Consider the following 17,161-nt stretch of genomic DNA (forward strand, 5'->3'; position numbering starts at 1 on the left):
TCACATGCTAATTCAAGGTGCCCATGGAGTGCTGAGTGTTAAATTGGTTTTCCAAGAATTCTTACTAAGAATGGCATTACCCCAGGATACACCACCAAAGCAGTTGCTTATTGCCCTTCTGTGAAGGCTCAATGAAACTACTCTTCATTGTATATTACATGGAGGTGGATTCATCACAACAGTGAGGTAATGTAGTACACTGCCACGAATCCTCCAAAACAGTAGGAGTTTATATAAATAAACTGGATCTTTATGAGATTAATATTTGTTAGTAGCAATGGTTCTTGGTATGGATCTGTATTTTCAATCATCTTTTGGTAAGAACTGCTCTAATACTGGACATCCCAAGCCAAGTTTTCAAGCCCCTGTTTAGTCATTGATATAAGAGGACAGATTTTCAAATGTGATTGGCATGTTGAGAGCTGAGCTCTTTGGAGAATCTGGCTGTAAGTGTCACAGTGGGAACTGTCAGGTCCTGAGCTCTTTTGAAAATTGTCCCCATATAGATTCAGGCACAAAGTAAGTGGGTTTAAGGGATGCCTTTTCAATGTCGCATAGGCATTGGGCAAATTATTTTTGCATACTATTACTGAGCAGGCAATGTGTTTGGTGCTGAATAAATATTGAAGACACAGTCCCTGCTTCCAGGAGCTTGCGGGCTGGTTCAGATCCGACAAGAGTTCATTTTTCTTCTTCCTAATGTTACTATGTATTGAATGGCAACAGCGTATCTGGTGCTGTTCAAACACAGAGGAAGACAAGCACCAAGGAGCTCCAATTCAAATTAAGGCACTGGCAATAGCTATAAACAATGTACAGGTTAGGAGCAATCTCTTTGTGGTGCAGTTATTTTTAGTAACTTTCTGGGTTACTGTGGAAAGTTTTGCAGAAGAATGTGTTTCCAGGAGGAATTTGGATGAAGAGAAGGGGGATGTTTGATGCACAAGGAGGTGGAGGACCTCTGAGTGTAGGGGGCAGTGTGGAAAGAGGCATGAAGATGAGAAGTGAAAGGTACAAACAAAGCATGTAAAAGGGAAGCTTGTAAGGAAATAAGAGTGGAGATCTAGACTGTGCTGGGTCACAGAGGGGAAATCTTTGAGTACTTTGATTCGGAAAGTGAGCTGAAGCAGGCAGAAGGATTGGATGCATATCTGTGACTCTCATTAAATCAATTGGTGCCACGCCTCTGATGGCCCAGTTTAGCTGACAATTTGTAATAATCATGCCATGGGTTGTGAAGAGAGTAGCATAGGCCCACAGATGGTGGATTTACAAATGGATTCCCTCTTGTGTTCATTGATCTGCAGAGCATTTAGTCTGCGATGTTCGGAGAACACATTTTAACTGTTCATTCTGTTGGGTTTTGGTCACACAGATTTCATGCATGGCAGTTATTAAGCACGTGTATGCACCCCCTTCTCTGCTGCAGTTGGATTCGGATTTGGCTATTTTGCCAGGTAGAATGTATTTAATGTTAGACACTGTCAGCCTGATCTGTCTAACACTAACGTAAACATTTAAGACGTGAGCTAAGCTGTTTTACATTACATTCAGTTTATATTGCCTTCAAAACACTCCAGGTAAATACAGATGCTCTTGGGCTGACTGAGGGCATGGATTTTTCTACTTCAGCCAAACTATGGGCAAAATTTTCCTCTTGGTTCAATATTTTGGATTGCTTATCTGCAGTCTGGATCTCAGCTGTGGGTTCTGTGAATAGGACTTTCTTTGATGTCAGTGGGAACCCTTCAAGTGGGACTGAATTTGCAATATAACAGCACAGAGGGCAATGTGTGGAGCAGCTCGATTGACTAAAGATACTCAGAATCACATTTTAAGTGCATATCAAAGTCTCTGCCTAGCCTAGGTTTTTTTGATAATTACTATGGTGATAGGCTCTAAATTCTAGGGTACTAGTACCCGGACGCTTTTCTCTTTTTTTAATTGAGTTTTTGCTCTAAACTAGAGCTAAATATCCCTATCAATTACCATTTACTCTGTTATTTTTTAAAAATAATGGGCAGTGCAAGACCCAGTTTAAGTAGGATGTAAGTGTTGTATAGATCTTGTGCTGGGCCCTTGCACAGGTGTGAATTTCATCCACCCTGACATATAATGGTTTCCTCACTACACGATCACCACATTCTTCCAGGCACAATTTTTGTTTCTCTTTTGAATGTAAGCATCTTCTGGGCATTATTTTTTCCCCCAGAATGCAAATGAAGCTATTTGGTTACACCTGGTAAACACTGTGGCAGGAAATAGGCATAGCAAAACACTTCTCGATCACCTTCCAGAAAAGGCAGCAAATGAAACATGGGTTGTGGTGAACCTCACTGTCGTTCATGGACTGCTTCTGCTTGGCTCTCTGGAGTGTCCTTTGAAGGTCAAGTGATGGTCACTTACAAGAGAGCAATTTAGAAGGGAGGAATTTAATTTACCATTTAACCACTACAAACAATAACCTAGTTGGTGAGACATTTGCAAGGTTACTTTTAAGCGCAAAAGCACAGAAGACATGGCTTAAAAATAGGAATTGTTCTAGCCATTTTCTGTTGTATTTTGTTATGTACAGAAAGGTATTAGGTTTTGTAAAAGGCAATGGAGCTTGAAGTCCTTGCATTTGCTGTACATCTCCCCATCAGCAGAAAGGACCTTGTCATTTACAGACCGGATCAGCTGGTGATGTTATCTTTTAAGAAAGGTACCTGAGTTGATTGTGGGATTATTTCCTTTCTTCATACTTACAAGCTGAGACACGCAGATCTGCGTCTGTTGCAGACAATCAGTGACTGCTTCTGCTGAGGCTAAGCCCTACCTTGATGTAAACTCAGGAGCCAATGATGCCATTAGGACGTTAGTCAGGATGTGATTTGTCCCTTTCCACATAGGATTGTGTTGTTGTAAATGGAATCTTATCATTTACAAAGCCAGTTTCTATGTTTTATTCAGTATGAAGCCTAGGATTTGCCAGACCAGACCATTGGTCATCCTAAGGCAGTGTTCTGCCTCTGGTCATAGTCAATACCTGATGCTTCAAAGAAAGCGCAACTCACCCACCCCCAATATATTTAGCCAAATATGTCATGCTCTATTGGGCTGGGTGGAAATTCCTTCCTTATCCTTGAAGATAATCATTTTACGCCCTGAAGCATGACACTCAATTAGATCTATTATGTTAGCTTACATAGATACAGATGATGTTAAGGGTCATGAAATTATCCTAGCCTTTTGAAATCCAGCGAGGGTGTTTGATTTGATGGCCTCCTGAAGCAGTGATTGCCACACTTGACTACACTCTGTATAAAATCAGAAGTATTTCACTTCATTTACTCTTTCTGAATGTTGAATTCATGAATTTCATAAAGTTTCTATTTATGGGACAGGGTAAAAGAAGGAAGTGACTAGTTTTATTGTTATTGATGATAAGAATCCTTAGCACTGAATTAGAGCATATCCCCTTCATAATTCTGAATACAGCAATCAAGTTCACCTGGAAGACTCCTTTCCAAGTGAAACAATCCTAGATTTGCTGTTGTCACATATGTCATCATACCATACTGCTGAGAGTAAACAGCCATGATGTCAGAGAGGATGACCCTGTGATAGACATGACAGACTGGAAGTAGGCTTGTGACCCTAGGCAAATCACTTAACCCCTATGTGTCTCAGTTTCTCCATTAATAAAAATGGCTTTAATACTACTTGCGTACCTCACAAGGGTGCTGAGGGCTTAATTCACAAATATCCGTGACAAATATGAGATCTTCAGATCCATTGAGATCCTTAGGTAAAAGGTGCAATAGAAGAGTTAAAAAACAAAACAAAACAAAAAAACACCTTTTCCTTCTCCGGACCTCTTCAGTTTCTTCTGTACCTTCCTTAAGATGTGGTGTCCAAGACTGGACACAGTGTTTCAAGGCTCCCAATATGGGTGTGCACACACAGGTGTGCTGGTGTGCAATGGGAGGCTGTGTGTGTAAAAACAGGCCCCTAATGGAGCTGTTCAGTATAACATCTTCACACCAGACTTTTTATTTTCCATTGCCTTTTTAAAGCACTTAGACATCCTATATACATAATTAACTACTGCAGTGCATTGGCAGTCACCTTTATCAAACTGCATGCCATGATGCTGAAGTGTTTTCTCCAGAGGATTCTGCAAGTTCCCAGGCCAGTAAGTTGGAGGAAGTGTTCATGAAATCAAGTAACACTTGGCATATGATTACATGTATATGGTCTGATTTACAGAGTGGTGCAGCAGCTGAAATTGCATTTGGATCAAGGGGGATCTTTATGGTTATGATTTCAGGATTCCTTGGCTTCAATTCAGAATTCTGAGCACTGGAGAAGTTCATGACGGTCCTATCTCATTACTTCATGTAAAGGGCAAGAACAGGGCTTGGATCTCATCTGCTGCAACCCTGCACTTGGGTTTCCAAGCTGCAGTAGGGTGAGCCCTGCATTGCCTGACTGTATAATTTCCCACCACTGTGAACATTTAAATACATAAAAAGAGAAAAAATAATTTAAAATAAACACTAATATTATCCATCAAAATTATAAAAGAATACAAATCAATTCTGCCAAGCCTATCTATAATATATGGCATGCTAAGAAACTGTGCACAATAACAAGGAATCAAAAATACACTGATCCAAAGAGGCCTTTTGAGGAACAGCAAGAAGCAACCATTAACTTACCTACTGACTCTTGCAGTCCCTTCTAACCGTATGATTCTGTAGTACAGTACCTGTCGCATGGAGATGGTGCTCGAGCAAGAAGCTAAGGGGTACAGCTGGTCAGCAAATGGGGAATTTTCGGCAGAAGATTTCAACATTTAATTGAAAAAACGAAAACACAGAGATGGAAACCCTTTTGAGTTTCACCAAAAAGCGAAAAACTTTCCATTTTCTTTTTTTTGTGAGAAGTCCATCTTTTCTACAGAAAGCAGGCACTTTTTCTGAACATTTTTTATTTAGTCAAAACCCCAATTTTCCATCCCAAAAAATTTAGAAAAATTTCACCAAGCTCTTGGATTGTGGGAGTTCAAAGTTTGCGAACCAACATTTTCCTCATTTCCAGATGGGTTTTCACCCCCGAAATATCACTTTTGAGATTCTCATGTGAACAAGCTGCAAGAAGGTGATAATTAATAAAAATGGTCATATTATAGTATTTACCCTGAAACTGTGAAGTGTCCTGGTCTCGCTTGAGGGGTTTGAGTCTCACTGAACCTTTCAACAAACCTGTGTTCCCAGGTTGTAAAGAAACCTGCAACTGGGCAAGTTTCGTGTGGCTTGTTAGCTGTGAAGCACCGACAAGGTGCTCAGTTATACAAGACACAAAATGGAGACAATCCTGACTCAAAGAGCTTCCGATCCAAGATGGCTTCCTAACGAAAGCTTTGCACAGCATTACGTGTGAGGCTTAATGAACGAGAGAATATTTATTCAAACAGAGAAACCTTCAAACAACGTGGGTCTCTAACACTTCACCTTGTTATCATCTGAACCATTCATCAGGGGTTCTTGGTTTTTGCAGCACCAGTGAAGTGCAGGATTTGTGGGTCCCACAAAGCATGTCTGCACAGCTGCATTTCTGAAGTGTAAACAAGAACCTGCCTTGCCCATCTTCTCCCATAAAAAGCTGCTCAGGTGGCTTAGTGCCCCAGGATAATGTAGAGAGAGGGTGCTGCTATATCTGATAATGCTTTCTCTCAGTCCAGTGGCACAGAGGCTCCTGAGAATTTCCTGTGAGCAGGAAGCTGTTAGTGCAAGCAATGCCTAGCTCGGAGAAGCACTCCTGCTACAACAACAAAGAGCCCTTTGATCCTTTCCATTTGGAGAACTTAAAACAAGAAAACAAAACTCCAATAAGACCAAGTTGGGCTGTAAAAGGAGAGGGGGAGAGAAGGAGGACCAAAGAACTCACAGAGTGTAATTGTAGAAGTAGCAAATGTTTTGGCACTTTGATCTGCTTAGTGTCAGTTCAAGATGTTTCATGTTTAATACTGGAGAGCCATTCACCAAATGCTCTGCACAAACAATACAATGCCGTAATTCCAGGGCATTTGGAGAGAGACTGGCTCAAATTCAGCCCTTTTAACTCCATTGAGTTTGGTTACCCCAGGGGTGACTTTGGCCGGCTGTGCACAAATGCATCCATTTACAGAGACGCCTCATTGTGAAGTGGTAGCACAGGGCAGATGTTACCTTTCAGAGCCCACCGGATAAAGAAGCTGCAGCCGTACATGTTTATCATCTCATGACCTGGTAGCAATTTTAAAATGTGGGGCAGATCCTCACTGGATGTGAACTGGAGACACACCGTTGAAATCAATGGAGCTAAGCCAATTTACACCAACTCTGGTTCCGACTCCTTTAGTCTAGCAGGGATTGTTTTCTCCTCACTGCAGTGCTACTCTCAACTTTGTACAAGCATGAGGGACAGAGGAGAATTTTCTCTGGGAGCTGGAATATAGATCAAGCTTTTACACAATAAGAAACTTCTAAAAGAATCGCGAACAGCTACCACATCTTTGTGCCGGTATTAAGGATGTATTTAAAAAAAAAAAAGCACTGAATTAATATCCCAGGAGAGAACTGATGTCCCAGGAAAGGCTTTTCTGGTATCTGGTTGACTGAGACACTGTCCCTCCTGTAGCCCCATCTGCAAGGACCTGGGTTGTGATTGGTCTCCCTCATGCAGACCAGGCTTGGAAGCCTAGCCTTCTGGCTGGTGCAGACTCCTGCTGATGGATGCATGTGTGCCAGATGCAAGCAAGAAGAGGCCTGCTGCAAATATTCTCTGCTTTGAGAGTGAAAGGGAGAAGAAAAGCAGAGCAACAGCAGCTAAATCATTCATGCTTTAAAGTTCCATTTACCCACAGGTTCCCCTGCAAGGAAATGCCTTTCATGTGGGCATATACTAGCAATGGGCTGCAGATAAAATCAGATCCTTGGTGTTACACAGGTGGAGCGTTTGCCTCCAAACCAGCAATGCACTGTAAGGTTGGGTGTCTCTTTACTAAGTCCTGCCCCTGTTATTTCTGGGAGTTACGCCACGGCTTTAACCAGCAGTGATTGAGAAACTGCTTTCTTTTTACTCAAAAGGCAGAATATCTATTTGCAATATAAGAACAGGGCATCTCTCCAGTACCTGACGTGCCTCTGAGTAGGGTAGGGATTAGGAAGTGCTTTGTTTGCATAGATTTCTTTTTCCCACCCATCTCTAATGAGCTGTTACTCCCCATATACATTTTCCTTTGATGGCCTTTGACTGTCCTTTGTGTAATTTGTAGCGATCATCTGATGTGTAGTGATGTGGTGGCAATGTGACCGGGTGTTTGTATCAAAGCAGTTATGTCAGACAAGGGAAATGGAAGGGGAAAAAAAATCATGGCTTGCCTAAAAAATACGCTTTAAAAGATTTGCTCCAAGTAGCTGAGATTTCCTGCCTTTGCTCGGGAATGACTTTCCCATTGGCGGTTTGCAATAAGAATTCAATTCTTGTCTTATTTTTAAATAAACCTCCAGGCATTTACATTTGTTCATGATCACAAGCCTGCTGTCTTATTACTGGGTGTATGTCAGTAATACAAATGTTTGATAGGAGTGTGTTTGAGGAAATATGAGCAAAGGGATGGTCCAATGGTTTGTCTGCTAGCCTGAGACTTGGGAGATCTGGGTTTAATTCCCTGCTCCACCACAGGCTTCTTGTGTGCCCTTGGCAAGCCACTTACGGCTAAATTCACAAAAGGACATCGGCACCTACCTGCCATTATAGGCACCTAGATCTCAGAATCGAGCCCCACTGGGCTGCACAAAACCCCTGCTCAGGCGCCCCTGAACCCTGTAGGTGTCTAAACTTCCTTGGTGCCTAAATTTTTACAGTTCTCTAGGTGCCTGTATTTCTGCCTCTGCATGCACATATGAATGCCTAAACCAGAGCGATGCATAAGCCAGAGAAGATAGGCATTCCTCCCTAGCTCGCCTGCACAGCCCGGTCCACTAGGCAAACTCACAACACAACAGCTGAAGAGGGGGAGAGAAGGAAGTTCCTTATAACTTTTAGCCCGGTGATTAGGACTCACCTAGGACATGGGAGATCAGTGGTTCCAGTCCCCCTTCTGCCTGAGGGGGAGAAGGGAGTTGAATGGGGACTTGTCACCTCTCAAGGGAGCGCCCTGACCACTAGGCTATGGGATATTCCCACGTGGGGCTCTCTCCTGTTGAGACTGTTCCACTGTGGATAAATAATGAAAGAATCGTTGGCCAGAAAGATAGCAAGCATGAGGATGACCCTGTAGCCTAGTGATTAGAGCACTCACTTGGAAGATGAAAAAGCCTGGGATCCAATCCCCCGCACCAATGAGTTTTTCATATTATTTATCCACAGTGCAACAGCTTCAAGAGGGGAGCATGAGCAAGCCCCACATCAGAATGTCCCATAGCCCCGTAGTTAGGGCACTTGCCTGACGGGAGGCAGATCCCACCTCCCAGGTGAATGCTCTAGCACTCAGTTACAAGGCAGATAGATCATCATAGGCACCAAATGCCAAAAGACTGTTTGCCACTGAGACTACCAAGCAAAAGGAGGGGCTCTCTGAGGGAGGGGCAGGGCTTAGCATGCACCCCTCATCCTGCCTTTTCCCATTGGATGCCTTAAGCAAGGAACCTCCTAGCTGTTTTTTGTGAATCCCGTTCCAAGGTGCTTCTCTCTCCCTGTTCATTGAAGAAGGAGCCCAGTGCCTATCCCAGGGGTTGTGAATCCCCAGAGATTTTGTAGATGCCTAAAAGTTAGTTGGTGACGCTCAGTTCCCCAGTTGTGCGCAATGTGGATAACACCACTGCCTTACCTCATGGGGGGTGTCATGAGGAGCAGCGCATTAGAGATTGTGAGGTACTCAGATGTTCCAGCAATAGGGGCTGTCCATAAATTATGGAACACATTGTTTGGTGAGTTTTTTGAAGATCCATTGTAACTCTTTGCAACACTGAAACAAACCTGCAGAAGTAGGGACCTGCCCACCCCCTAATGCATTACGTGATTTATGGACAGCCCCACTACGTACCTAAGATAGAAAATTCTCTTCCGAGGAGTTGAAGTCCACAGAGCTAAGCTGATTGACACTATCTGAGGATCCAGTGTGAAAAGTATAGAGTAGTTCATCAGTATAACTTCCTTACAGATGGAACGTGTGTGTGTGGGGGGGGGGTGGCAGATCTCTGTGATCTTTCCAGTTACTATCTAAAGGATTCAGGAGAGAACACCTGTCCCTGAGTTATTTTTCTGGCAAAGATCCGTGTCTGAAGGAAGTAGTAAAAGTTGAATGGGGCTAGCTTGGGAAAGTGCAATAGCTGTAAAACTTGTATCAGTTCTTGTGAGGAATCCACCCTAGTGGTCTGACTGTTTTGACGACTACTGTACATAGTCCATTTCACCTCAAAGGCTCTCACAGTCTTTTATGAGCTAGCCACATAGAGCATTAACACAGACATCTCTGGGGTGGATGGGGGTGGAAACCAGCACACATACATGCTCTGCACATTAGGTAAAGAAGGAAAAAGTAGGCTCTGAAGCCTATGGAAAGGGGTGGTGTTTAATGTATAATGGTTATAAATCACATTCAATGAAATATCTTGCAAGCTTCCTTTCCTTTTATTGGAAGTTAGAGGTTGGACCTGAACCCAGATCTGGACATAAACTTCACACGTGGAATGTCTCTCTCTAATCTTTACCTTCGCGGTGTCCTATTAAGTGCCAACCCAGGGTGAAGGGGTGAGCACAAGGCTTGTGCTAACACATAAGTCCTATTTTGTGGGCTTAAGTAGAGTTGAAGTAGCATGTAGCTTTGTGCTGGCCCTATGCACCAGTGTGAGTCTTCCCCCACCTTCCACTGTATAGCAATGTTATCATGCAAGGGACATCACTGCAGTGTCCGTCTCTGATGCTTTCAGGGATTCTATATATTTAAAGAATCTTTCTCAAAATATGTAGCTTTAATTAGAGCACTACTACTTTGTATTTAAAGTGCATTTTGCCAGCTAAGTATCTATGAAATTAATACATACTATAACTTGGCAGGGTCTACCCCATTGACATCTACTTGAGTGGTATGCAACCCAATATCAGCAGCATATGTTTGGACTAAGATTCTTTGGAAAAGACAGTCAGCTAGAGCAGGGAACATAATTTTTTTTTCTTTACCCTCAAAGAGCCGGTTCTGTGTTTGACAGCTGAACCTGGATGGGGCTATTTCTCTTTTCTTTCTCCTTTTCCTGAGTTGTCTTAAGAGGAGTTGCTGGTCTTGGGGGTGAGGATGAAGGTGGAGAGGGATAGTTTCAGGACAAAGAAGACACCAAGAGGTGCTGAAAGCATTTTTAACTGGGAGATTTACTGCTATTTTTTCTAGCAGTTTAGATTGGAAGCTGCTTGTGATTTAAGAGCATGAATCTAAGGACTATGCCCCAATTCAGGAATGCAGTTAATCATGTGCTTTATTTTAAGCCTGTGCATAATTTCCATTGACTTCAATGAGACTTAACCACATGCTTAAAGCTAGGGAAGTGCTGAAGTGCCCGTCCTGAACTGTTGCCCATGTCTGTACCAAACACCATTTCTTAGGATCTTGACTAGGTATTGTCATAGGAGGCTTATTAGCTGAAGAATACAACACTCTCCAGAAAATCACCACACTGAGGGTCAAATTCAATGCTGACATAATAACTCTTAGGCCCAGATTCTCTGCTGAGTGCTGTGGTGTAGTAACTTGGCTGGGCACTGAGATTCTCACTGGAAGAAGGGAAAGGGGCCTGCCTTCCAGACTGAGGCTCCTCTCCACAGGTAACACGGCAGCTTGGTTGCTGGAATAGTCCATAGCACCCTGGCCCCTCCCATCCGCACCCTCCAAAAGACTGGAAGTTCCATAAATCAATGGAACTTCTAGCTCTGCCGCTGCACTAATATCCCCCAACCAACACGGCGTGCTGGGAGCCGCTGCTGAGTTAGACAATACACCGGTGGTAGGGATCTCTTTTTTGCATCCCCAGTTTCAACCCTCTTCTCCTGTGTAAGGGAACTGCATCAATATTGCTGTGTGCTGGGCCATCTGCATCCCTGGCGGTGCGTGCAGGGCTGGATGGATTTATCCCTTAGACTACAGAATCTAACTGGAATGAGAGGAGAACAGAGGGAGATGGAAATAATTTTTGTGCACCAGGCACTTTAGACTCTTTCGTGACTCCACACTCATGTATTATACTTCTTTAATTTCAGTACTTCAGCTGACTTCCCAGGAGGATGGTGGGATTTTGTTCATTTGAAGTGCATTGGAACTGAATATGGGCCAATTCTATCGCTGTTGTGTCTCCAGTGAAAGCAGGGCAGTTACACTAAATCAGTTTGTCCTCATATTGATGACATACTCTGGCTTGACAAGAGACATGCTCCTATATTCATGCAGTGAGGGCCTGATACCAAGAGAAGGCCTGTCACTGATTTAAATGGGAACAGAACTGGACCTTATATGAGTGGCAACTAATAGAAGTTAAGGTGACATTTATAAATTACTTTATTAATAACCCCTAAAGGATGAATAGAAATTGCTTTTTCACTAATTGATTATATCAAGCACAGGTTACATGATGTAGAGACCCTTCTATATAAGTGATTTATGTTCTATATTCCCAATCTATCGGGAGTTTATAACAGATGCTAGAAAATCATGTCTGTCTCTAAAACATGTCCTAGTACACATAAGAATGATTTACTTGGAGAAAAGCAATTTCTGTTCGTTATCCATGAATTATCTTAAAGTACATGTAAATGTCACCTTAATTTCTGTTGTCGTATGATTTAACTTCTTCTTTTCCCGGCTAAATGTATTCTTATGGACCTTATTTGTTTCAAATTAGCTCTGAACCTGGCCTGAGGTAGTATCACTTCTTTCTACTCCTCACTGCTCTTCCTTAGACTCTGCTGGCAAATTTTTTCACACGAACACACAAAATACCTTTAATAATATTAGAAATAATTTTAATGCCCCCCAACATTTTCTTCTTTTAATTCCAGTCTCATCCCGGGTATGTCCAAGTGTTCCACAAGAAAATGACATTGTAGTGTAAGCAGAAAACCCCCAAATTGATATTAAAAGTGATCAAATTTTCATAGCATCTAGATCACGGTCAAACCCAGGACCTTTCTGCAAAAGTAAGGGAAATGAGCTTTCCAATTCCCTGCTATACCTACTAGCTCAGTAGGGATTTTGATTGGTTCATCAGCACCTAGTTTTGTGTGGACTTGAAACTCAGCCACGTTAGTATTTTAAATATTCTCCATTTATTGCTGAAAAGCATGGGCTGGGACCAGTTTTGAGTGAACCCGGGTCTGTTTCTGGCTTCACATTGAAACTTGGTGAAATTCTGTGGCATCAACTGTTTTCTCCATGTGGTTTTGATCAAATTCTGAACTCAGAGGATGAGCCCCAGGTGAGCTGAAATCACTGGATTTTGCACAGCCTTGCCCAATCCATTTACAAGCCCAAAATTATAGGTAATAAAACCATGACCTTTCTGCTTCACCAGGAATGGAGGGTAGCAGAGGGTAGCCAGTAGCAGAACTGGCTTTAACCCTTGTCAATGTGCGTGGACTCCTGATTATGTATATTTGGTAGGCAATGTATATATCTGGGCCTCTTCTCAAACTTTTCCCTCTTATAATTCTGTTTTGCTGTTGTAGAATTCTTTGTGATCGCCTCTTGCCCTCTTAAGGAGACAGGCACTGTTCAGTCTGTGTAGCAAACAAAAGGCTTTGATAAGATATGTTAATGGTTTCAAGTTTAAAATAGCATGAATGCATCCATGAATTCAAGATCTAAGGGGGAATGGATTGTTCTGGAGATTAGTGGTGAATCATGGCGTCTTTCCCCTTTGGTTGTCTCTTTGAATCCAGCCTGGGTTGGCAGTGAGTCTGAGTTACAGCTGACTTTGTTAGCTCATACGAAACAATTTGGAGCTCACCAGTCTAATGAATTCTAAACCAGTTCAGATTGGCTGTGCCTTGCTGTTGACCTGCAATCCCCCTGGTGTTTCAGCTGTCCGATTCTCATAAACAGCATCTGACAAATTTTCTAGATTTTCTAGACAAATGATTTTCTAGACAAACTTTTAGAAGGGAGCAGACTGAAGAGTACCAGTTTCACTCTGCCTGCACATGTCACTGCAAGTGAAAGGCTGGTGCTATTCCCATCTGTTCCACCTGGCCCATTGTCAGACGTACAGATTGATGATTCTGCCAAAGCTCTGTGATCAACCCTTTGCCTCCTGTGATCTGCTGCAGCTTCTGTACAGTGACATGTTAATTTTATTTGTCTCCGGCATTTTAGGAATAAGTTTGCTAAGGATCAAAAGGGCTTTGACTGTTTTGTTTGTTCATCGACAATTGCGGTCATAATTCTATATACAAGTGTATATACAGTGTGGTGTAAGCAATTTATTATATGGTACTTACCCACTTTGGAAAGCACTCTTTGGGCTACAGATAAAGCCCTATAGTATTATTATTGTTGTTAACTAGTTGTAGAAGTCCAGTCCAGCTCCCACTGCAGTCAGTGGGAATCTTTCCTCTCACTTCGTGAGTTTTGGATTAGGGCTCTATCTAATGTTCCATATTCTGTTTACTATTGTTGGTCCTTTTTGACACGAGGAACCATTTGAAGTTTGGAGGCTCCTTTTGCTCACAGCACCAACAGCGTTCTTTTCAGTCTGCATCCTTGACCCGAAAAACCTCTCCCCGGGCTCAGTGACACACATTTAGCTGCTCATTCAGGCTGCCTCTCTCACTCTCTGTTCTTGTCTGACCTCAATTCCTGAAAAAGTTAGCCTAGTGCTCTGAGTGCAGAACTAGACACCAGGAACATCTGAGCTCCAGTTCTGGCTCTGATAATGTCACCGTCTGTAGCCTTGATAGCCATAATGAAGTCCTGTCGAGGAACATTTTTAAAAGTGAGTTCTCTGATTTTTGGGTGTCCATTTTCACTCCAATATTAAAAAAAAAAAAAAAAAATATAGAGGCCAAAAGTTAGGTTCCTCAGTTCACATATAAGCACCAAAACAAAGAGCCCGGACAAGATTTTTAAAAATCAGTCCCTAAGTTAATGCTCAGATTTTAAAAAATGCTGAGTTGCCGGATGTCTCGTTGATGTCAGTGGGAGATCTAGGTGCTCAGCACCTTTCTGTGATTCAACCTCCCCGTCTTTCCAATGAGAATACCAATCTGCGCCTATCAGGAATCATGCGGCTAGTTAATGTTTAGGCACTGCATTGGAAATTAAGGATGACATTTTCAAAACACCTAAAGCATTTCTGAGAAGAGTAGTTTAAATTCTAGGAGCTTGGCTAAATGAACACTTAGTTTGTGGCAAACGGTGGTGTAAATCTGTTCTGCACTATCACATCACACACTAGGTGTAGGCCCTGTGGCTGTGCACTAAAAGTTCCCCAGTGCACTTTGATCTACTCCGCTTTGAAATGGTAGTTTTACACCCCAGCTTGCTGAGAATTTAGGGCTCATCTATTTAAACATTCAGTGTTGTTATATGCCCTGTTCAGGATTCTTGTAAGTAGCTCTTCTGATGTATGCTCCACAGAAGGAGATGTTTTATTGGAACTGGCCACAATGGGGGAGGTTTACAAAGCTAGGTGACTATTTGCTATATGTGACTTTGAAAATCTCCCCACAAAAACTGGATCCTTGGGTAGGAGTTTTGTTTTTGTGTTTGTTTTTTAAATAAAGAAAACAAAAAACAACTTTGAATAAAGCAATAACATTATTTTGAATATTTCAACTGACATTTCTCCCTTTATTTACTGAATTGAAAGAAGGAGAGAACAGGACCAGATCCTTAATTGCTCTTTTATGAAAAATTGCTATTTGACCAAGGGGTTGACAACTGATTGAAATGAATCTTCTTTCCCTTTTGCAGCCTGATGGCAGCAGCAAAGAGTGTGTCTTCATCGAAAAAGTCCTAGAAAACAATTACACGGCACTGATGTCTGCGAAATATTCTGGCTGGTACGTTGGATTTACCAAAAAGGGAAGGCCACGAAAAGGGCCCAAGACCCAGGAAAACCAGCAAGATGTGCATTTTATGAAAAGGTATCCAAAGGGTCAAGTGGAGTTACAAAAACCTTTCAAGTACACCACAGTGACCAAGAGGACTAAGAGAATACGACCTACCAATCCCAGTTAAAAAATAGACAAAAACAGTGTCACAATAATAAACCACAAAAAAAAAACAAAAAAAACAAACAAAAAAAAAACTGCACCAGAGGAATATTTTTACATTAAAAATAAGGAAGAAGCTCTATTTTTGTACATTGTGTTTAAAAATAATAATAAAAAATAAAAGACTGGATGGCAAACGCTGGGGGAAGCTGTTAGGGATTTATTGTGACTTGAAAAACAAAATGAACTGCTCTATTTAAATTGTTGTTGACACATAGGTGCTTATTTCTCTTTTGGAACAGAGAACTTTTCAAGCAGATCCCCAGAGGAAAAATAATTAATATTAAATAAAATAAAACCAAAGAAAACCAAAGTTCTTTCCCAAAGTTACTGAAACCCTGCCCTGAAAATCGTCAGTTATGCAGTAATCTATTTATTGTCTGCTGCAAACTGTCCCGAGACAAGATGGTGTGTGCCGCAGTGATTGAGTTTCCATGGAGTTCTCAATACATCGATCTTCTGTAACCTTTTTGACGACATAAGGTGTCACGGCTCTGTGATCCTGCATCATGCTCAGTTCTGGAGAATGCTGCTAAATACATTCAAGTGACTAAAAATGACCTAATACACCAATGATAAGGGAATATTTTAAAACCAGCTATATTATATATATTATATATATATAAGCTATTTATTTCACCTCTCTGTATATTGCAGTTCCATGAACCAAGTATTACTGCCTCAACAATTAAAAAAATTATTTAAAACACTTGTACATATTGGTGCAGTTCACACTTTGATTTTTGCTATGAGCTTTTATCATTATGTCACAGTGGTAGCCACTCTGTAGTTAAGGTCGGAGCTAGCATCCCATTGTAAATCTGATTTTCAATCCTCCCCCAGGTTCCCCAACAGAAATCAATCTTCTTTCATGGTCTAATGGACTGAGCACTAGGTTGGGAATCAGGAATTCCCAATGTTTTTCCACCACTGGAACTTTGTCTAGACTAAGACTGAAAACTATGTTGTTAGATCGTTTGTTTGCTCAGTCTAATCAACACCCTCTAAAACTCTAGTTTTATGCTAATCTGACCCATAGGCTTTAATGTGATCAGTTTAACATATGCCAAAGTACAACTTGCCTTGTCTTGATTGGAGTTTTAGATGGTATTATTTGTTTCAGGCTAGCTAATATGGTTTAATATCACATCTTTAAACCCTAGAAGCTTGACTTCCTTCTTGACCTCGGGTAAGTCACTTAACATTTCTGGGACTCAATTTCCCTACATGTAAAATGGGGGTCCCAGCCTCACTTTACGGACCCTATGAACACGTACACAGACTTGGCATAGCCATCAGTTCTATTCATAGCTCTACTGAAAGTGATGGCGGGCAACCTCTCAAATGATCAGGTACCTTATCTGTAAAAAGGAGGGAATAATGCTTACCTGTTGCCTATGATAGTCATGAGGCCTTGTTCAGCAACAAGGTTTGTGAAATACACAGGATTATCAACACCAGTCAGCATAAGAGATGAGACAGAACCTCAGAGGCTCCTGGTTCACAGTCCAGTGCACCTTCCTCTAAGACAGAGGGCATTCTGATGGCAGGAGAAAGCAGCGAGAAGATGGAGGGGAAGAAAACAGTCAGAAAATTGGGAGCCATGCTGGTTGGCAAATATTTTTGAAAATCTGGCTGGTGGGAACTTCCACACTTAACTAGATCTTCATACTCCTCCTAAGCAGCAATTCTACAGAAGACAGCTGGGTCACTGCATGTCAGGTTGCCTGTATTTCTGTACATAGTCTATGGCAACTGATTTCCTTCTGGGTCAGAGGTTTGCAAACAGTCTTTGAATACTTGCTTAAAACATTCTATTTCCCCACTGGCTTGAGGATTATAGACTGGAAGAAAGTCTGTGCTTAACATTTCT

The 17,161-nt window shown here is 41.8% G+C and overlaps 1 protein-coding gene across 6 annotated transcripts in view; it reads left to right on the forward strand.

Annotated features, from left to right (window-relative positions):
• FGF18 (fibroblast growth factor 18) overlaps positions 1 to 15,430 on the forward strand; it is a 105,364-nt gene extending 89,934 nt beyond the window's left edge. For all 6 annotated transcript variants that reach the window (XM_067566354.1, XM_067566353.1, XM_067566358.1 and 3 more), the window contains one exon: positions 14,987 to 15,430. In XM_067566354.1, the coding sequence (XP_067422455.1) occupies positions 14,987 to 15,253 (267 nt within the window). In that variant the 3' untranslated portion in view covers positions 15,254 to 15,430. The remainder of the gene's footprint in view (positions 1 to 14,986) is intronic.
• Positions 15,431 to 17,161: the final 1,731 nt, after the last annotated feature.

The sequence above is a fragment of the Emydura macquarii genome, unplaced genomic scaffold (genome assembly GCF_026122565.2).
Source record: "Emydura macquarii macquarii isolate MOO-44397 ecotype Brisbane River unplaced genomic scaffold, CSIRO-AGI_Emac_v2 contig_2768, whole genome shotgun sequence".
In the NCBI taxonomy this organism is placed as follows: Eukaryota; Metazoa; Chordata; order Testudines; family Chelidae; genus Emydura; species Emydura macquarii.